Source organism: Canis lupus, chromosome 2, assembly GCF_011100685.1.
Source record: "Canis lupus familiaris isolate Mischka breed German Shepherd chromosome 2, alternate assembly UU_Cfam_GSD_1.0, whole genome shotgun sequence".
Classification (NCBI taxonomy): domain Eukaryota; kingdom Metazoa; phylum Chordata; class Mammalia; order Carnivora; family Canidae; genus Canis; species Canis lupus.
In genome coordinates, this window is record NC_049223.1 from 61,025,420 (window position 1) to 61,048,344 (window position 22,925).

Sequence of the window (22,925 nt, forward strand, 5' to 3'; positions counted from 1 at the left end):
GTACAATTTCAGTTGGAAACCTTCACAGAGAATGTTTTCCTACTGTCGGTTCTGGTGTTTCTGTCACTTCACATTGACTTTTTTTGCTTTCTGTAGCAAATAAATCAGAAAGTTAATAGTTCTGTTGATTTGTTGGCGCTTTCTTACCCCCCTCCTAAAAAAATAAAGAAAAGAAAAGAATAGCTTTAAAGGGGGAAAAACTGATCCCAGCGTGTTAACAACTCCATCGCGGTTTCAGGCTGTGGTCATGCCAACTGTCTAGTAAAAAGAGAAATTCCACTGTAGCAGAAGTAATAAAATCTTCTTTTAAAGCACAAATACCATGCGAGGAGGAAACGTAAACCCTTGCTTTGGGATGAGGAAGGGGGTGGGGGGTAGCGTGGTATGAAGTAAAATATGGACTGGAACTCAGGAGATTTGCGGTGACCACACTGCTCTGGATAATCTTTCACCAAAAGCAGCTGTTTCCATGATCCCAGAATGTTCTTTCTCTTAATCCATCACCTAAAGAATTTTAGAAAGATGTAAGCTATTATCTAAGGCCATCTTCATTGTTATTCATAAGGCGAAATATTTATCGTCCACTGTTTTTTCAAAGAAGCTCTTCTCTGAGATGGAGTCAGAAGATTCTCTTCAGCAGAGCAACACGCTCATGGCAAGCTGATTGTGGGAGGCAGGTCGATAGGGGGGCAAACTTCTGTTCATATTCATATTTGCTGATATGCTGTTAGCCATCCCCCAACCAGAGAGCTGGGCATTTAACATCTGAGTCCTCTCGCTGGATTTCTAGGTCTCATAATTGACAAATAATTGACTTTCCTTAAAATCAGGGTCAAAGCTCCCCAAATTACCACCCTTGGTGATGAACACACTGGGCCAACTGTTCCCCAGGCAGCACGGAGGAATCCTGTCTGCCCCACAGGCCCCCACTTGGTTGCTCCAACAAAAGGCAGCAGTTGAATGTGGAGAAAAAGTCAAGTGAAAAGAGCGAGGATCCTGTGACATGAGGCATTCACCGGCCAGATTGTTTTCACACAATCACTCAATATCTCTGATGATGGCCAGACTTGGAAGGGGGATCCATTTGCCAGGTATCGCTCCGACGCTGAGAGCCAGCAGGCTGGAGGCAGAACGCAGAGCCAAATTCCTGTTCCCCAATTCAGGCTCTCCATTAAACCCCCCACATCCTTGAGGCACAGCAGAACCCTGGGAAAACGCGGGCGGACCCACAGGGGCAGGGCCCCCCAGCAAGCAGGGTCTCTCTCAGATCCTACAGCACCTCCCACCCCCCAGGGGCCCTCCCTCTTCCCCCTTCCTAAAATGCTGCCTCAGGGGAAGGAGGGGCAGCAACTGGGGAGGTAAAATGCAGCAGCAGCCCCAGCCAGCACCTTAACACTTTAATGAATTAAATTGCAAAGACACAAAGAATTGTATTTCATTTCGTCTGGCTTTACCTCCAGCCCTCCCACTGCACGGGCTGAGGGGCTGTATGTAAACAGTATCATTCCCCCCCCTCCCCAGCACACTTTGGATTTAATTGTATTCCTAATTGAAAATGAAAATTAATTTGCTTTTGATCAATTCCAGGTGGCAGATCCGCCTGAAATGGTAGCCGAGCATTTTCCCTCCTTCTCTCTGGGTGACCACACGCACGTGCCCATAAACACCAGCGGGCGTTACTGGTGTAAACAGGCCCCAGTTTCTTCTCACAAGAGGTTCCTCCCCCCACCCCCGGCCCCGCTCCCGCCCCGGGTGTCCCTCTTCCCCTTGCTGATTGGCACCGTTCAATTTTTAATAAAAGATTTACCAAAGTGACGACGCTTGTGGAAATGGGCCGCTGACAGACTGGGCCGGAATGAAGCTGTGGAGTTACAGATGTCGAACAATGGGGGCTTACATCGGGATGGACGCGGGGATCACAAATATCCCGGCATCTGGTTTCTTTATCTAAGTACCTTTCTTACGGTTTGGATCTTAATTTTTTACAGTTGACAGCAGTGTTATTTGAGCCAGTCAGTGGCATCTGGCTGCTGGAGGGGGAAAAAAAAAGAAAGAAAGAAAGAAAGAGAGAGAGAGAGAGGGAGAAAAAAAAAAATCTCCATGCACTTTAATTAATTGTGGAGAAATTACATGGTCCTCCAACCGTGTAGTTTGTCATCAGTGCACATTACAGATTTATATTAGATGTTTCTCCACAGTGTCAGGAATAATTAAAAGGGGGTAGGAAATGATGCCAACCAGCAATGCTTTACATCAGTGGTGAAAGTTTTATATTTATTACAGCCAAACAATTTTAGAAGAAGATGTCAACTCAGAGGCTTGACTGTGCATGGAATACATATCAGGCTGGGGGGAAGCCAATGCCGCTGGAATAATGAGAGAGGGCTAACGTTTAATCTATCAGGCCGACTGGAATTGCTATGGCGTGCCACAGTTATTAATGGTGCGGCATCCCCTTTCCTCATAAAAACATTCGCCCAAAACAATAAGTAACATATGCCTTTTTCTTTTTCCTGAAATGATCTCCATCCGATTGTTCTTTCTGATCCGAATAAGAACAGAAGTGCCAACTGTATGCAAGCCACTTGTTTTGCTCCATTAATTCGTTTTACACTTCTATGGCTTGGGCAGCACTGGTGGAGCTATGTAGTCAAGAGGTATCAAGAGGACTCTTGCTTTCATTGAGCACGTGATTACAGACAGCATCCCTGCCGGGCCCTTCATGGAGGCCACCATGCCCTGACAACAGCCAACACGAGAGGTGACCGCCATCCTGTACCCGTCAGCCGAGAAACTCCAATGTTAGTCATTCCTGGTACCAACGAACAAACCTGGAACTCATTCCTTTATCTTTTCCAGAGGTCAGAGCCAAGGACTACATTTGGAAACCAAAGGTCACAAAAAAGCAGATAAATGTCAAAGGGAACGGTCATCTAGAGGACATCAGTCTTCTGAGTCCGCCTTGCAAGAAACCAGATTTCCTTTTGTATCACCAGCACATCGGGCAGCGCATTTCAGGGGGATTATTAGATGCCCTCCACCTTCATCTTGCGTCAGCAAGAGAGTTGGTGCATGTGATAATCCCCTAATATGCCATGCCTGTCACTTCCTATTTATTAGCTCCTGGCCCTGGATATTTTCATAATTTCCGTTGAGCCGGCATGGCCCAAGAAGTGGAGACGTCCTGGGAGTCACGATCTCAGGACAGCCTTACCTTTGACCCCATGGACTCAGAGGAGACCAGGGCACCAAAGTGGTTCTCTCCTGGGGGTCTGTGGTCTGCATAGCAGGAATCCTCCTCCCTTAGACCTTCATGAGATATGGGAAAAGGCAACAGAAGCTTTTCATAGCAACACAGGTCTCAGAGAAATGCCAGGGGGTGTCCTAGGAAAATTCGCTTCAGGTTTTAGCAGGATTTTTCTACCATAAAGTAATAATACCCTCGATTATGTTAAACACTTTAATGATGACAATATCCTCAAATTACAGTGCTTTAAAATTTTTAAAGTGTTTTTGTGAATATTACTTCATTTTACTAATACTTGTGTAACTCAACGTAGAGGTATAAAAAGGAGAATAATCGTAGCACTTTTCTTCTTTAGAACTAAATAAAACATGCACCTCAGGCACATTTTCCCTTCACAGATGGCTTAGAACAGTCGGTGCTCAGTTTTCCAAAGTATTCTCTATAGTTCAAATATAATCTAAACGCCTTTCTATGGCTTTACTTTCCTTCTGACTATTCCAACTACCTCTACTCCTCCTTGAAAGCTTTTCCACGTGCTTCCCGTTCGTCCAAGGGGTCATTCCCACCTCGGGGACTTTGCACTTGCTGTTCCCATTGTCTGGAACGCTAACTCCATGTCTGCATGGGGCTATCTCCCTCATGTATTTCAGATCTCAGCTTAAATGTCACCTCTCAGAGATGCCTTCCTTGAAATCTCTAATCACTACTCACACTTCTGCCCATTTCTTTTTTTTTTTAAGATTTATTATTTATTCATAAGAGACACACAGAAAGAGTGAGAGGCAGAGACACAGGCAGAGGGAGAAGCAGGCTCCATGCAGGGAGCCCGATGCGGGACTCGATCCCGGGGTCTCCAGGATCACACCCTGGGCTGAAGGCGGAGCCAAACCGCTGAGCCACCAGGGCTGTCCTCTGCCCCATTTCTTAATTCACTTTCTGAAGTGATCTCCTTTATGTATTTATTTAACAGGGGTCCCCTGCATTGGAATGTAAGCTCCTAGAGAACTTGCAAATACTACAACTTCAGAGTAGATTTCTCTGTGTGCTTAGACGTATCTACAACTAGTTTCAAATAATCGAGTCAAATTTTTCTTTAATTCAGTAGAAAGTCTTTAATCTGGTTAGTGTAGTTGACATTTTTACCACATAAATGATTTTTCTTCATCCCGTTCAGATTTCAAAGCCACTGATGGAACCTCTCCTTTGGAGTGAACCTAAGGAAATTAACCAAATTTGAAGAGATGCTGTTGACTCATAGCTATTTTTATTGGAAAGAAAAGAATTATTAATAAAAGGTCAAGCCACCATATTTCCTGTCCCTAACGGGATTATTTTAAGGTCAATTATTTCACTGTTTGTATTAAAGTGGTTTGCTCGCTAGGTGTGAACTCTGCTTTGAACTGAGGTTTGCCCGGGGTTCCACCAAATGCCTGCTAAACACAGCTGCAGAGAGGAGAACCTATGTACAACTGTGGCCAAGGCTAAGAATTGCTGGCTCCCAACACTCTGGTATTGAACAGCCAGTGCCCATGGCAATCCTGCACAGTGGGGCTGGCCAGGGCCAGGAGAAAGGAAGTTTAAATGAGACCAGGCAGATGTGAATTCTATATAGAAAACAAAGTCCTACAGGAAGTGAGAGGCCTACGAGGTGATCGAAATCTCTGGAGAGGTTACCATTAGGATAAATCCTTGCTGATTTCACAGAAGTGAAAACGCTACCTACCTCCACCCCTGTGTTTCGGGCCCAATCTCAGCCCGGTTTTCTTCCTTCTCCTCCACCCCTCTGTCAGCTGGGAAACAAAGGAGTCCCACTTTTGGAGAAGCAGAGGTGCCTCTGGGGTTGCTCCTGACAATGTGTCCTCCTCACCAAATTCCCTAAACTTCAGTTACCTTCATTAAGCCACAACGGCACCGTGCTGTGTTCCATGCTGTACAAGAAGCTGAAGAGAGCAGGTTCCTGGGGTTGGGGAGCTAATGGTTTAAAGGCGCCTGACAGGTATGGCACATGCCATGTCAGCTCGGCTCAGATCCCTTCCCTCTGCTTCTCATCGTCCTTGAAAAACCAGCCTGCTCTTTTCAAGTAAAAGGAGCAGTGCAAGCAGTAGGCCTGCCTTTCTGAGGTGAGCCCTCCTGCTCTCACAAGCTCTGCTGGCTACTCCTGGCCCTGACCACAGTGAGGGCATATTAGAACTCCGACAGTGTCGAAGAAACTGGATTTTCTTCCCTGGTTTTGTGGTCACAAGTATAGACAGTGAATTTGGGGGATGAGGGGCTTGTGAGTGGGAAAGGCACCTTCTAGGTTGAGCACCACCTTGGTGCAGCTGGTATAGCCGCAGAAAGAACTTTGCTGAGAGTCATCTAGCTTGTTTTAACCAAGTTGTGCCTCTAAGACCTGAAATGTTCTAGGCTTCCAGCACCCATCCTGAAGCCCTCTGGGGTCAAGTCATATGACATGACGTTTTTCCTAACTCCTAGATAGTGATTCCATTTGTGCTTGAGAACATCTTATCCTCTGACTGCCTCTGAGAGTCCTCTTCCTGGGGCCAAGCATCTGCTTAGAACCTGCCTGAATATAGCTGTGGCCATAGCTATGAGGATTTCATATTCAATGTGTCTATTACTGGAATAGAAGTTTCAGGTGTGCCTTACATTCCATGAGCAAAAATATTGGGCATACAAGTTCAGGTAGCTCTAAGATGAGGAGAAGTAGAGTGGGATATATTTTTATTAAATATGCTCCCTAAAACTCTAAAAATAATTTAATGGCAATATTAAGGAAATTTAAAGTTACACATAATACCTACTGGTCTAACAAACCTGCTTAACGTCTACACGCCTATATAATTTTTACTATTTTTTAATCTATGGGCTATTTGACCATGATTTTGCTGTTTTTGTGTGATGGTACATTAGAAATACTTGCCCACACATTTCTAGGTTGTCTTCATAAACATTGCCTGTGTTTTTCTCAAGCCAAAGAGTATATAAAACTTAAAGCCATCTATTAAATGAGGGACTATAAATATAAATCCCTTGTTACTCAAAAACTTCTAGGCAATAGCAAAAAATAACACGTGAAATGCGCACGAGCTGTGATATGGTGGAGCAAAGCTGAAGAAGGGATGCATTAGGAGCCCTGATCTAAAAGCCTGAGCATGGGATGCTGTGAACTAGCTTCAGGACCTCTGGAAAATGAATCACTTTCAGTTCGTCTTAGTTTCCTCAACGAGACACAGAGGGTAGGGTTGGGTGAACTTTAAGATCCTTTCCTGCTCTAAAACTTTATGTTCGTTCCTTAAAGCAGCTTTATTCTGAGGAATGTGAAGAAGAACCGCAGGTACCTTAACTTCCTCCTTAAAGGAGTGGTCCAGTAAAAGAATACAGGCTTGTGTCCCTCATCACCCTCTTTTGGGAACGGAGCTCTCCAACACACATGGCTTCAGTGGGAGGTTCCTGGAGCCCTGTTTGTTCGGTGGGACCTCACCCCCTATATGGAGGTGAGCGCCCCAGAAGTGGTAGCTGTTTTTCAGCCATGTGGACCTAAGATACAGGAGAAGTTGGTGTGCTGAAGGATGAGAGCAAGCACAAATTTAAGGAGATGCAGAAGTCAAGGACAGATGACCTCTCCATCTGTTCCTAAGATCAAGTTTGAGATTTCCTGTATCCATGACAGAGTCCTACCAAAATAATTGTGTCCCTTATTTTGCTGGTGTATCTCATATAACAAAGTAACTCATAGTTAACAGCTTTCATTAAGTGTCCTCTGCACTACATGTCTAGATCTCTTGGTAATTTTATAAGAAAGTAAGCAGGGACCCCTGGGTGGCTCAGTGGTTGAGCCTTTGGCTCAGGGCGTGGCCCTGGGGTCCTGGGATCCAGTCCCATATCAGGCTTCCTGCATGGAGCCTGCTTCTCTCTCTGCCTGTGTCTCTGCCTCTCTCTCTCTCTGTGTGTGTGTGTCTCTCATGAATAAATAAATAAAATCTTAAAAAAAAAAAAAAAAGGCAAACAGTATAGGTGGTTCTATCTACAGAAGAGGAACCATGGCAGTGAGCTCATAAAAACCCAAAAAACACAGAAATCCACATACTCTAGCACAAAGACTGTTAACTATTTCTGATCCTCTAGCTTCACTGGTGCTTTACAGTGTGGGAAACCATGAGCAGGAGCTAGAGATCCCCAAACTTCAGTGTTTGCATAAATGAACTCATTTCCGAATGAACCTGGAGTTCTGGGCAAAGAAGAAGCAAAAAAAAAAAAAAAGAAAAAAAGGCTCACCATTTTGAATTTTGACCCCCCCGGATCCTCTCAACTTCTTGTGCTCTCAATGCTATGGCCTTGCATTCCCAAACCCCAAGAAATGTGGACTGATCTTTTGCTGTTTTCCCTCAGTCCAGCCCTAATGAATGCCCTCTTATGCACGCAGAGATGTTAACAGAGATAGGCGAGATGGAGGCTAGGAATAGAGTCCAGCCAAAATGTTTAAAACATTAAAGCACTACATATTAGATTAGGACTAATCTGGTAAACTCAGAATACCTTGAAATAGGGGAGACACATGAAAACATGAGCCTTTTTTTTTGTGCTTTGCCTTAATCCACCTACCTATCGGAAGGTCTAATCTATCAGGTTTTTAAACCATATACCAGAGATATTTCCTTCACTCCTCGGGGGGAAAAAGACAAGAAGGAATTGGTTCCATATGAAACAATGTGATTTCGATTACATTTCTAAATTAAAGCTTTGCAGCCCCTGGATGTGATAATTGTGTTTGTTCATTACACCATCTTTACCACCACCGCCAAGAAAAATCCCAACCTCAAAAACAAACAATTAGGAAGGGAAAGAAACATATTCAGCATATACCCAGCACCCAGGAATCTATGTACAATTGAGGTTTGATTTACAGAGGAAGGAAGGGATGGGAAGATTTAAAAGCCCCTGACAATTCCAGTTATTTAACTTAAAAGCACAAACCCAAAGAATGTTCTCGGGTTTGTGTGCATCAAAACTTTCCCAAGGTTTCCCATAAGCGGTAGCAAGCTGCTTTGTCAAAGCGCTCAAAAAGCCCTTGCGACACACTGGGGTAATAATCTACAATTAAGTGTTCTCCAGTGGGCCTCAGCATGACAAACCATAATGGCTCCAAAGAAGCCCTTAAAACCTACCATGTCAATGAGCTCCCCCAAGCACGGGAATTTAGAGCTATGGATTAGACCTCTTAACCCTTCTCCTCCCCTCAAAATATCTTAAAGACCCTTTTCTCCCAGGGGAAGAGTCATTCTAGCCAGTGTCTAGTTAAGAGGTCTTTGTGAAGTCACATTTAGACCTAGTTACAGGACGTCTAATGAAGACTCTGCATTCAGCTGAGACCTCCCCTCATGTTGCCATAAGCCTGATTGAGGGGCCAGAACCATAGTGACCCCGCCAAAATGAAGCAGCAGCCTCTTAGGGGTCTCGTTTTGTTTCTGAATGTGAATGGCTCTGTGGTCTTGGAAACGACATCTGGTTTTTTTGATGCTTTAATTTTTATAGCTATAATGGCACCTTATCTTCCAGGTTTGTTTAAGGAATACCTTAACATAAAAGTAGAGGATTTCGCCAAAGAATGTCTTGTTTTCGATTGAAAGTAACAAAACTGACGAAATCAGATCCTGTTCAGTTAGTAAGGCCCTTCATGCTGAATATCAGTCACTGTGAGAGATGTGTGCCTTCTTTCAAACTGCAAGGAAAAATCTGGAATCAACTCTGTATTTTCTAAACTCAGTGGTTACAGTAATACAAAAAATGATATTGAAGTGGATGATCCCAATCTCTACACGTTTGAAATGGTGATCATATACCATTATTTTGGAAGGGATTTTCTTTTCCAATTATGTGTTGCTGATGCCTCCATGTGCTTCATTCCCAAATCACACCCTGCTGTTGGGGGCTGAGACCCTAATATACATGGTGCAGACACCAGCTTATTATTACAAATTCATTCAAGCCCATTCATGTGCAAATGGGAAATTTGACAGTACAATTATGAAGGACAACACTAGAAGAATTAAAGAAATTTTAGTGGCTTGAAAGCATTAATGACTCTTTTCAAGATCCTACAACTACTAGAGCACCTCTTTTACCTAGTCTTATGTTCACACCATCCTGTTGGTTTCAAAAGCTCAGAACATTACCCACCTATGGTTAAACAAGTTCCAGGGCACAGGACTGTACACAGCCTTGGGGAAAGTTTTTGGATAAGGACTGGTATAGAATTGGAAAGGATTATTTCCTAATAAAAGCTTCTCCCTTCCACTACATTCAGGCCAGCAGGCCACATTGAGATGGCAAAGTAAGGTACCTTTTTTTTTTTTTTTGGCAAAAAATTTCCATCACTCTTTTTTTTTTTTTTTATATAGTAAGGGAATTCTTTTCATTTTAGAATCATAAAAAGCTCTTAAACTCTGGTTTTAGATGGAAAAGCAACTAGCTCTTTTATTAGGAAAATACTGTTGAGAGTAGCTTTATTTCCTTGTTAGAAAAACATCTGCCTTCCAAGAGACAGGGAAGTCAATGTTCATCATAAAGCCTATTTAAAAAGGTGAATGCAAGATTTCACATATATCCTTCAGTAATAGGGGAAATGATTAACATCTTTAATTTTTTATTTTCAGATTCGTAACTGGTTTCAAAATTTGGCAAGCATGGTTATGCCCTCACAAAGTGGCAGTGGGTCCTGGCAGCGCCCTTTTATACCTTCTCAGCTCTGAAGTGATACTGAGGTAGCTATGATGTGGGCAGGGTGACACAGTATTGCACACATCACAAGTCAGACTCTCCAAGAGCTGTGAGGACTTTAAAGGTGATTCATCTAGGGGCGTTTGGGTGGCACCGTCGGTTGAGCATCTGACTCTTGGTTTTGGCTCAGGTTGTGGTCTCGGGCTCGTGAGATCAAGCCCCGAGACAGGGTCCACACTCAGTGCAGAGTCTGCTTGGGTTTCTCTCTCGCTCTACCTCTCCCCCACTAAAATAAAACAATAAATCTTTAAAGGCCATTCACCTATTACAAAGTCACATTGCTCAGGGTTCGCAGGACTCAGGTGTGTCTGACCAATAGGAGACTTTTCCAATTCTCTGGAATGGGATGAGTACACATTCTATAAAGACAGTTTTATACAAGGACAGCTGAATGTACTCAACTCAACCTCTGCCCAGGTCTAGATGTTGAGATCTGGGCAATGGGCTTGGCAAAAAGTCGAGGGGTTTTTTGCTTCAGTTTCCCTCACACTTCACACTTGAGGGTGTTGCCCTGAGATTTCCCAGCTCCACAGCCTCACCTTCATTTCTCTGTTAGGTATAAAGCGGCCAATTCTTCAAAGATTATATAGGCTTAGTCACATCACTGAAGAAAAGCACTAGTTCTCGGAAGACAATAGTATCTCTGTGAGCAGGTGAAAAAAAAGTCAGTCTGCAATTGACAGGCCACTGGCAGTTTGTCAGTTTCTGAAAACCAAGGTGATGTAAAAGTCTTTTAACCTAAATAAAACGAAGGAGAAATCTGGCTGTCTATTGGTGAGGGCATGAACTAGCCCTTAACTACAAGCCCTGTAAGAAGAAAGTCAAGGTGATTACTAACCCACTATAAAATTGCAGAATCCCTAAAATATTTGGAAATCTTTTTTCTTTCAATTACTGGCTTTGTACTTTAGGTATGATTATATCTGAGGCCACTGAGTTGACACAAAGATCAAACAATCCCTCCCAGGATAACTCTGTGATTTTCACAGCCAGGAAGATGTCAAAGCCTGTGCTTCTTTCTTTGCATCTCAGGTCTCCCCCAGAGCTACACATGGGGCTGGATCCTTAAAACTTCCCCTCTACTTCCACTAGTGGTGGAGCACACCCTCATTCCCACCAAACGGCCATTTACTTCCAAGTTTAAAATCGGAGTACCACCCTTGACTCTTTCCTCCTCATCCCCATAACCAATTGGTTATGAGGTTCTCTTACATTGGAGGTCCTCTGAAATTCATACGTTCTCTTCTGTTATCACTGCTGTGCCTGAATGCATGCCCACATCACGTCATTTCAGGAACACGACTTCTCTTTAAATACAACCCTTTAAATGAGAACCCAAATCTATGCTCGTCCTGCCCCCAAACTATTCTTCCCTAAAGTATCTCTGGCATCATGTCACTTCTCAGCTTTGGAAACCCTTGAAGGCTTCTCAGAATTCAGGCATCTCTTAGTACTCCCCACATATTTGGTCTAAGTTTCTTGAACATTCTGTTTCAGTCAGAAAGTCTAACACATGGAACCTGGTTTATACTATCTTATTCTGACCCTCATAATAAATTCTATCTAATTGAAAAGACCTCTTCCTATACAGCTGTCTACAACTTACCCTACCTGAAATTTCTCTTTTCCCTTAAATCTTACATATGTAGATTGAAATGAACTTACATTTGAATTTGGAACTGATTAATGAAATTACCACCTACCCTGGGTCTGTGAGGTACACTGGCATTTTCTCAGAAGTCCATGAATTTTATGAGAACTTTTCAATTTTATGCCTTTATTTCAATAATAATCTAAAATAATTGCTTTACCAGTTACATAGACCAGATTTTTCTTTTGCACTGCCATTTCAAAATTGAAAAGCATTTTTTTTACAGAATACTTCAGTTCAGAATTCACAACTGGTGTCTATGAGCCCCTACATGAAGAACATTTTCCTTCTACAAGACATCTGTCAATGACAAGACAATCACATGTAGCCACGTGACCTCTCTTCCCCAGTGTTGTCTCAAACTGTAATTTAGATTCTTTATTGGAGTTTTTACTTTTCAGGTATTGAATGTTTCATCTTCACATACAGATAGTGAATTCTCTAGGAACAGGAATTATGTCTGAGACTACTCTGGATTCCTGATGCATAAAGCAAGTGATTGGTCAAAAGTGGTTACACTGGTTTTGACTATGAGGGCCTGACCTGATCCACATTGGGTGGTGGGGAGTGACAATGAAGACAGAGTTCCACTAGATATCCAACCGAAAATTATGCAAAGGTAGCACTGAAATTGTTCAAATGTCCCTTATCCTCACTAGAGTGGCATCAACTTGAAGGCCTTTCCCATAACGTCACAGAGCTCTGAAATAATGCTTTTCATACAACAAGAGTTTTTATTATTATTTTCTTCCAATAAGACAATAAAAACTGAGCCTGCTTACTAGTATTAGTACTAAAATGGAAACATTTCTTTCTCATAACTGGTAAAGAGGTACTGGAATAAAAAAGCGTATTGAATTCGATCTAAATGTTGCTGGCAATTCCTTGATCTATGTTAATTTCATGCTAGTGTAGATAGAATTTTAGAAGTAGAATTCTAGAACATTCATCTCCTGTATGAACAGAGTGGCTCCTGTATCATTCTAGACTGCATTAGTAGCAAAATGAAGGCAGAGGGAGATGCCAAGGAGGCAGGATTAGAAGGAGCAGAGAACCTCAGAATGGGATCTCACCACCTGAGAACTGGGAAAGGACTGGAAAATCACTTGACCACTATCCACGTACAGTGCTTATTTGATGACCTCAAGTGTTTCCTCATGCAAGTGTGCAGAGCTGACTTATATGGATTTGCAACATTTACTTTAATACATTAGTTAAGAACTGGGGCAGCAGTTGACAGCAGAAACCAGCACAAATGAAGCCATGGATTAATTTCCTAGAAGAAAGAATCTTCTTTAACTGGTGCCTTTTCCCTTGTCTTCCTCAGAGACAGGAATGGACGGGAGCAACTAGGAAGCAAGATGGCTGACGGGATGTGAGCTACTCCTGTGGGACGGTGAATGACATTCCTGTCTTCACCACAAGAGACCTGTGGAGTTTCACGGAGAGCCAAAAACTCACGGCTGGAAATCATTACGGATTTTACAAACCTGTGACAGATAAATACATAAGCAAATACAGACACATTTTGTCATGTACAAGCTCATTCCAGAGAATGTGCTGGAATTATGCAGGAAAGTAGAAGGGGAGTTATGGGGAGAGATGATGAGCTATTTGCAAAGTAACTCATATGCCTCATGTGTTGACTTGAGAAAAAAAGAAAAAGAGGCTGGGAAGGAAGCTTTAGAAGGAGAAGATAAAGCTAGGGCAAAACGAGCAGCTTTTCTTCATCTGTGAACCATTCTTTGTTCAGGGGCTACTGCATGTTCGGCATGAAAGTTAATTAACACACAGCGCACTACTGCCTGGAATGCCTTACATAATTACACCTGTAGGCTAATTAGGTAACTCTCTGCTGTCCCTTGTCTGAATCGCCCAAGCTACAAATCTCTCAAAGTGTGGCAAGCATTCATTTAAGTAAGGATTGTGACACGCCTGTGAAATCGAAAAGTTGTCACTTCCAACACGTTAGACACACTAACAGCCGAAGTGAGTTTCCCTATATGCTTTTCTCGCAGAAATGGAAATCTTGAGAGAAGTAGCATCTTCCTGCACTCCTCTGGCTTTTCGTCTGGTGTGGTCCACAGATGCCACAACAGCATGCCACGTAGAGCTGTATTTTGTAGATGACAGTGTCAGGCAATCACCCACTGAGGTATTTGTCTGTTACCTATTTAGTTTTAATAGGGTGAAATATTAATATTGATGAACTCTGAGTTGATGGAATTATAGGAAATTTAGATTTTTTTTCCCCCTTAGATTTGTCTGGAATTATCTAAGCTTTCTATAATGAGGAAATATCTTTATGCTAATATAAACCTGGGAGGAGAAGGAAAAGACTGGTTAAAGAGTCCTCCATAAAATAACCCTATCCCTAATTTTCTCACACTAATGTATTAGTGACTACCATGTAATATATATAGTGTAACTTATTATTTCAGAATTTTATCCAGATTTTGAGACATTATATACAATGAAATATTCATCTACAACAAGAGCTTTCTTCCATTTATACAATCAAATTGAATAAATGCCTAAGCTATGCTGTAAATTCCCAAGAATGTGTAACTTTGTCAAATGGGGCATAGATTTTAGAGGCATACGACGTAATAAGAGTTGTAATCAATAACGTTTAATAATGTTATGTTTATTTTTTTTCTCTGACCACTATTTGCAAGTGACACCATAAATCACCCTTGAGATTGATCACTTGGAGTGGCACACCTTTGTTTACAGGTGAAAATGACAAAAGGAACACCATGTCCTCCAATCTGTTGATCATGTGGGCAGGAGGTTCACCAGAGATCTCTACCCAACCTGTTCTGCAAACTGGTGGGAGGGGAGGGAGGACTGGGGGGTAGTGAGAAACGGAATTTAATTGGTTGCAAGGCCTGCATCCACAGCTACCATCGGCGATGCTACCCAACCGGTGGGCCCAGCCAAAGGGATCAGAAACAGGTCTACCATTGCCAAGTTCACACTCTGCCTGCAGCGACTGTCAACTAATGATAGATTAGACAAATCTGATTGCTCTATCAAAACATTCATCTCAAATCTTGATTAGTAAGCCTATTGAATTATGATTAATTCACAAGGGTGCTGCTGACAGATAAGATACTTTATCTGACAATGTGTACTAGTTGCTTTGCCTGAAGCCAAAAAAAAAAAAAAAAAAAAAAGAAGAAGAAGAAGAAGAAGAAAGAAAGAAAAAGAAAAAAAGAAAGGGGGGGGGGGGGAAACAAAGCAAAACACAAATGACCGAAGTTGCTGGTAAAATAAACAGTATCAAGTACAACACATTGAGAGGGATAATGAGGCTACACACGCCTTCTAATTTAGTGAAGAGCTTGTTTGTGCAGCCCCAGCCTTGATACAAAAAAACAAGAGGGATTTAGGGAAATACGCCGAGAACAATACACTGTGAACAAGTGGACGCCAGGGCACCCTCTGACCTTTTCCAGGAGTGCAGTTAGGAGGCTAACTTGGGACTGCTTCGGGAGGCGTCACCCTCGGTTTTGGCGACATCCCAGCCTCTGGAGCCAGAGCCAGAGCAGAACCGGCATGTCTTTCTCAACGTTACCATCCAATTACTCCCCTTGTCTCTGGGATGAAGACATCTGCGCACAGAAATAGTCAGCAGCAGACCTAAACTCTTGGGATTTGCGGAAGGTGGGCTGTTTTGGTTATCCTTGGGGGTTGAAGTGATGAGGGGGAGGAGGGAATGGAGCAGGGCTCTTGGGTTTTGTTCTCTTACAAAACAGTAAGAATGAGAATTTTTAAAAATATTCTTTTAAAAAAATTTAAAAAGTGAATCAATAAAATATTTTCTTCTTTGAGCTTTGTCTGAAAGCCAAGAAACATTCAATCTGAGAGACATACAAGTTTGAGTTTTAGTGCTTAATGACTACATGACTCAGGGAAAACTGAAACAGTATCGCTCATTCCTTTATCAAGCCAGCTTATCAGCCCTGAACCTAAATGTATCAATCAGTCCCCAGGCATTCACAGCTTTGTCGATCCCCCAAATTCAGCTGTGGTTGTTGTTGGGGTGTGGGGATGCACAGCAAAGAGTATGTGAAGTACTCAAAATCTCATGCAATTTTAGATGGTATCATTATCTTTTGCCGACTTTAGGATTTTACCAAAAGCCTAATGTCCTATAATCATGTTTCTCTTTAGCTAGTATTAACCTTTCGGTGACTTCTCTCTTCCCTCTCTCTGTCTCTCCCTCTCTCTCATAACTATCCTCTGTTAATCAATTGTGCACTGCAGATGGGGTCAAGGAAACCTACTTCCTTCTTTGATAGCCTCCAATGTTTCTACTCTTGGGGATAAAAGTGCTTTAAATGGAGTTATATTCTAGGAAAATCAATATATGATTACTGCAAAGATTTGTATTGATTGTCCTGTTGCATTGCAAAAAGGCTAAAGAAAAATGGCATGGCACATTTCCCTTCGATTTCGGTTCCACAGAGTTTGTTCTGACTGTTTTGGGCAAGAAGAAAATGTTGGAACTTTATTTAATGACCTAAAGTTTTCATCATTCAATCCACTCACTTCTCTCCCTACCCTAGAAAATGCTGCATTATCAGTGTACTGGCTGCTCATAGGTAATGCTGGGACTGGCAGGAGAGTCCTGGGGGCTGAAGACCGTCCACTTCGGCAAGGGGGCCGTGCCAGAAGCTGCTGGCTGCCTTCCTAACATCTGCTCTCCTCTTCTCCCTCCCTTGCAGAATCCTGGTTTTGCTAGGAGTAGCAATGCACCTGGCTGAAAAATATTCCTGTTTCCTTAATCAAAAGGGGTGACTAAGTGACTACATTTTAGCTAATGGGATTCAAGAGGAGACTGCTGGGTAGGGCTTCTGGGGAAGGTCTTTCCAATGGGGAGGCGGGTGACTCAAGGGCCAGGCACATTTGCCTTCCCTCCCTTTTTTCCTCCTCCTTACCAGTAATGTAAGTAGCTACTGTGGTTCTCTCATAGTGGTGAAGGAAACCTGCAGGGAGAAGCCATGCCAAAAGGAGGGCAGAGCAGAAAGACTGAAGGAGCCGTGAACATTGGTGGTGTGGTGCAGCCATCATAATGGCCCTATTCTTGATGGATTTATTTCCCATGAAGGAAACAGAAATCCCTCTGAGGTTGAAGCCACTGTCATTCAGGTCTGTGATATCTGCAGCCAAATGGGAGACATTTCTCCTACAAAATGCCTTTTGATGTGGGCCCTTCATGTCATCCTGAGTAATAAAAAATTAGTTACTTCCAGGGCTAATGTCTTAGGCAACGGCCCCTGAGTGATCCAATTACTTCCTGGTCTTTGTAAGCCATTTAGTTGTTTTCCTAATCATTACTGCTGAGGAATTACGATAGTACTATAGTCTTTTAAGAAATGCAGTGTAACTTTGTTAACCGTAGTGGCCCAGCCTTCATTCCCCTTTCATCGAGGACGAGGATTCCAATCTTGTATAGGGAAATTTCTTCCCCCAGGAGTGTGCCGTCTTTAGTGGGACTGTCACCAAGGTGCTGCGGCCTCTTCCACTGAAGAGGTGGGCATGGGATCCAGGCTGGGCCCTGTTAGACTGTGATTCTTGAGTAGATAGAGCATATTCTTTCCAAGAGCAGCACCCTAATGAGTATCTGTGTTTTCCTCCTGCCTGGATCCTCAGAGCTGCACTGCTGCCTCTCCAGCTGAGTTACTCTTCCAGGTTACTGTAGACAGCCCCGTATCTTTCCCAAAAGAGATCCTCCCACTCTCTTGCTTTCCACACCCATCCTGCAAGTTAGCCAGTATTTCTTTCTGTTGCTTGCAACCCAAGAATTCTAACACAGAAATTATTCCCAGGAGGGAACATAAGGCATCCACATTCCTTTTGTTTAAAAGAAGGTCTTCAGAAAGTAATCTCTAGCCTCTACCTGGAGCAGCTACTACCCAGGGGCTCAGTGCTCGCCCAGGGCACGCTGCTCCAACTCTACACTTTGGAAGGTGCCGTTCTCAACTCAGTCACATACAGCAGATGCATCTCATCAAAATCATCTCATGGAATAATACAATTAGTTACAGTTTTTCTTTGAAAATTTTAAAATTTGAAGTCAATTTTCCAGAATTAAGAAATCCAGGAAACCAGTTCTTTGTCTTACTTAAAGACCAACAAATAACTGCCATTATTTAATGCAGAGGCTGGTTCCTAAAAGTGGGAGACTTGGGTTCTCACTGAATATGAGAATCCCAGGATCAGTAAACTAGAACCCCAAGGCTTTGAGGCCCATCTAGGTTGTTCTGGAAATAAGAGCCATTTATTATTCTTTTTAGTTTTATTTATTTGAGAGAGAAAGGAAGAGATGGAAAAGGAGGAGCAGAGAGGGAGGGAGAGCGAAAGACTCTCAAGCAGACTTCATGCTCAGCATGAAACCCAACCTGGAGCTCTATCTCACAACAGTGAGATCATGACCTGGGCCAAAACCAAGGGTTGGATATTTAACCAACTAAGCCCCCCAGGCACCCCTATCATATATAAATAAGAGAAGGAGCTTATTAAATTTAAGAGAAGGAGATTCTGAAAGCCTCTACTTTACGGCGAGAATGCTCATTGGAGAGAGTTCTACCTAATGGCTCACTGTGCCTAAGCATTGTAAAATTCTTACTCCATACAAGTAGGAGTTGCTTATGCCATCTACTGACTACTTAGCTTCAACAGTCTACTCCAACATTTCCTTTAAAGATTGCAACTTAAATAGAAAGTGATATTAAATTAAGAGAAAAATGAAATTATAGTAGGAATAATAACAGCTAATCTTTACTGAGTGCTTCCTATGTGGCAGACACTATTCCCCGAATATTATATATATAAAAAGTAATACAATACTTGTAATGATCCATGAGTTACTATCCCCTTCCTTCAGGTGGGGAATAAGGAGGTTCAGATGAGGCAGAGGGGTTAAGTAACTTGCCCAATACCATTTAGATTATAAATGAAAGAATCAGGATAAATCTCAATGTTACTGTGATAAAATTATATATTCCTCCAATACTACTGGAAGCAATATAAACTACTATAAACTAGTCCAGGAACCTATTTTAGTAATGTAGGGCAAAAAGCCACACAAATGTTACATCTTTTGCTTAAAATTACACTTCTAATAATGTCTTCCAAAGAAACAATGAAAAAAAAATCTAAATGAAAAAAATCTAAAGAAATTTTTATTGCAGCAATATCTGTAACAGTGAAACTAAGCAGAAGTAACCCAACTTTTTAATAATAGGGAATGATTAGAAAAAAAAATGGTATACAAACTTAATGAATTATTGTCATTAAAATGCATAAGTATTAAATTATGAAGCAACATGGGAAACACTTTGGTATTAAATAAGAAAGCAGGATATAAAATTATATGCATGCATAACTCAACAATCAAGCCTAAATTCAACAATGTATTCATATAGCCCATGGCAGGAAATTGACTTTCAAACCGAAAATAATTTGCGTTAGGAGAGTGGGACTCAAGAAAGGAAGAGAAATGGCCTGAAGTTTCCACTGTCCCCAGATGCTTCTGGATCTTGACTGGGAAAGGCTATCATCTTGCCTTCACTGTAGATTAACTAGAAAGCTACGAAGGAGGGGAAGCTTAGCAACGCAAGGCTCTTTATCCAGTCAAGGTAAATGAAGTTCGGCTGGTCAGGAGAGTAAATAAGATTAGTTATGGGCTCCAGGTCATCCACTCATGGAGGTCAGCGAGTGTGAGATTATTATCCTTGGTAGAAGAGCAGCAAAATAGCATTAAGGAATAAATTAATGAAAAAGGTAGAAGATTATTTGAACTAAAGCCCTAATCAGTTTAGAGATTTCACTCAACTGCTCTACTGGCCATCAGTCAAGCTCACAAAACAAATATGCTTGTTCTCTTAAGTAATTCCAGGAGATCTCCCTTTCTTGCTTCAAAGACATCCAATCTAAGGAAAGTCATGAATAAAGTTACTCCAGTTTGCTGTTACACTTCATACAAAACCCACTGAAGCATTAAGGGGCATGCTACTAAAATAGTAAAGCAGACTATTTATACTCGATGCATAATTGCTAGTCCTGTTTGGCCTTTGATTCCAAATAGAACATCATTCCATATCCATTCAGAAACACCGAATTCACCAACATGCAAACTGCATATTTTATTAAATAAACACAAAGTAGGAGATAATGACATACATTTGTTTTCATTACAAGTAGTAATGCAATATTTCTCCAAGGCTTACTGCATTAGCATTTCTTGCCACGTTCCAAATGCCTTTGAACTTTCTGAAAAGCTACATCTGTTAGCTCCCGTGTATACAGCAGAAAGTTACCAAGTGAATTAAGTTTTAATATAAATTGCTTTGTTCACTATTAAGATTGATGTTGGACACACTGTACTGTAAGTTGCAAACTGCAATTACAATTCGTTGCAATTATCTTTGGTTGTTAATAGCACAAGATAGCATGTCACTTTCTACCAAGTGTATAATTTATCATTTGTGTTTTTTTTCCGTGAACTCTTGTGGTATTCCAAACGTATAATCTTGTTGTATTTATTTCCCAGTGGCCCAACAAAATGCACAGCAAGTGCTGACTAGAACAAACTAAAAAGCACTGCTATTGACAAGCCGTCACTTGAGCAGTAATGAACATTCTGCCTCCACTTTCACCTCAACAAACCAGCAGCTTTAATTTATGATAAAGCAAAGGAGAGGCAACCTCCAGGTTTATTATACCCTCAGTGCTGTTTCAAATAAAGTAATTAGAAGGTCAAGAGACAGGTCTGGAAAGCCAAATATAAATGCAACCCTTCTGTACCGACATTAAAAAAAAAAAAAAGACTAGTGTGTTCAAAGAGCATTTTATCCATCTTTCTTCTCTAGAGCGGGGCAAGTCAATTTTTTTTAATACTACCGTAACCAATCAGAAACAGTGGCAGCTCCCCTCCTTCTCTCTCTAATTTGCTCCATATGGACGATGAACAACACACCTCAAAGACGCTGTCCTTAGGAGAACATGACTAGCTAGTCCAAAAAAGAAAAAAAAAAAAACTGCTTTGAATTGTAAACTCAGGACAGGTGATTAGGAATTTTATTCATTTATTTTTAATCAAGAATGAGTTAACATGTGAAGTGATGGAAAGCCTCTGGAGAAGTCCTAGCAGTGTTAAGGTAGTCCACAAATAAATGAGTTTTACAATTCTATTTTTAAGACATTTTGCTTAAGAAAAGAAAGTCTTGAAAAGACATCAGAGGGAAAGGAGTTGACTTGCAGAAAAATTACCCTTTCAATACACTTTGTTTTCAGTGATGAAAGAAACAATTATAATAAATAGCATGCTGTTTCTCAGAAACTGTCTGTAACATCATACTTCATTTTAAAAGTTCCTAATTTTGCTTATGCTGTAGTGTTTACTTTCCTCTATTTTGTTTCTCTTACACAACAACAACATCATGCTAAAAATGCTCCTAAAGGCCATGAAACCCAATGGACTATGACTCTATATCTAGTCCACCATCCGAGGAATCAGACAATTTTAAGGATGACATTAACTCTTCTAAACCAGCTGCTTTCAAACATTTGGATCCAAGGATTACTCGAGTGGGAAATAATGTCCCAAGAATCCACTCCATTTGTCCCCATTAGCCTACTGTTTCTCCCAGCGCCTAGATATAAGGTAGGGTAGGGAAGAGGAAAGAAGGATGGAAGGGTAGGAAGCAGGAAGTGGGGGGGGCGGAGAGAGAAGGTGAGGGCAAGAAGGAGACAAACTCAGAGCTCAACCAGCTTCTGCACAAGTGGAGAAGGTATATAACATGGGTGCTAGGTTTGAAAGACAGTTTTAAAAAGACCAAACTTTCAAAATAATGTGAGTCATTCTCGATGCCATAACCTATGAAAAGTAAGCTATCGGAGGCTATTGTGTCACCTTCATCTGGGATCTGTGGCATATATGCTCCAAAAGCCTTTCTGAAATGGCACTTCGACATATAATTTTTGCTTCAAGTAATTTTTTATCACTGTCTGCCCAAGTAGTTGGTATAATTACACTTGATTATATAAGTGGTAGAAATGTATGTAATCTCATAATTAGAACATGTAATTATGTTGTAAAAATCCCTACAAACTAAAACAAAAAGTATACAAGTACAGTAGGTGGAGTTTTTTCCTTTGTTTCATCTTGTTTTTTTTTTTTTTTTTTGTCTTCATCCAGAATTACAACTGAAGCAATGACTCTATCATGGCGTGGTAGGAAATGGTTGTATTTTGGGTTTTCATCTACTTGGCTGAAGAATGGGCAGGTTTGATCCAAGATCACCTTGATTATCTCCACTGCCAAAAAATACTTGCAAGTCAGGCATTAATAAGAAGATAGTATCTGTACCCTATGATTCAACTATGTACATGAAATGTAAAATAGTACTGAATTTCTGTGGCATGTAGTAGCTAGGCCTGTTTTTTCAACCCAGGGACATGTTTTCTTACATTGCTGCTCTCTCTTTGTTTTTAATGAAAAATGTAATGCTAATAATTTGTACAATTCGGGGAAAAAGAATGGAGAAATAAAGTAAATTATTTTCAAAACACTCTTTGAGGTGGTGATTTCAGCCCTTTCTCCAATTAGATACAACAAGAAGTATTTGACTGGTATGAATTCCTCAACCCCTCTCCTCCCCTTTCCTGGTCTTTCACTGGAGGACCAGTGAGCAATTCAACATTCAAAATGTTGGGCTGTGCAGTGGAGTAAGACGCACAGAGCCTGAGTAATACAGACTGGAAAGCGAGACTTGTTTCATCAGGGTGTAAACCTTCGGTTCCAGCCTAAGTCCTGACAGTGGCGCTCCTAGATGTCAAATCTCTACCAAACAGTAATTCTCGAACAGGAAAGCCAGTTCTACTTCTTTTCCATATGAGACCCATATACCAAAGGTTTATGAAAATAGAGGGGAGGTCCTGCTTTTTATCTCCAGTGCACAGTACTGAGACAGATTTTAAGGAAAACGTAAGGGAAATACAAAGCATGGTCACAGTACATGAGAACCTTACATGGAGACCAGCGCTCAGGACTTGTGTGTATCTTGCAGACAACCATTACATGCATAAAGTGTTACTATAGCATTCTAAATTGTTCTAAGAGTGTGCCAGAGACTGAAGAAAAAAACTTAGGGTGTCTTGGGAGATTACTGGTTACCTCCCCAACAACCATTCCCTTCTTCTTTGTTGCTAACAGAGCTCCTATTTTATTCATGC

General features: G+C 41.5%; 1 protein-coding gene and 1 long non-coding RNA gene across 6 annotated transcripts in view; one reads left to right on the plus strand and one right to left on the minus strand.

Moving 5' to 3' along the window:
• Positions 1 to 22,925, minus strand: part of FTO (FTO alpha-ketoglutarate dependent dioxygenase) — a 428,690-nt gene that overhangs the window by 105,576 nt on the left and 300,189 nt on the right. Inside the window, exon 9 of one of the 5 annotated variants that reach the window (XM_038531035.1) lies at positions 4,340 to 4,461. The exons of the other annotated variants lie outside the window; for them this stretch is intronic. Coding sequence (XP_038386963.1) covers positions 4,425 to 4,461 — 37 coding nt within the window. The 3' untranslated portion in view covers positions 4,340 to 4,424. Of the gene's footprint in view, positions 1 to 4,339; positions 4,462 to 22,925 lie in introns of those variants that run through there. 5 annotated transcript variants of the gene reach the window in all.
• LOC102155769 lies at positions 15,193 to 22,259 on the plus strand. Its single transcript, XR_005355777.1, has 3 exons — positions 15,193 to 15,347; positions 16,660 to 16,835; positions 21,889 to 22,259. It is a non-coding gene; the product is annotated as an uncharacterized LOC102155769 (long non-coding RNA).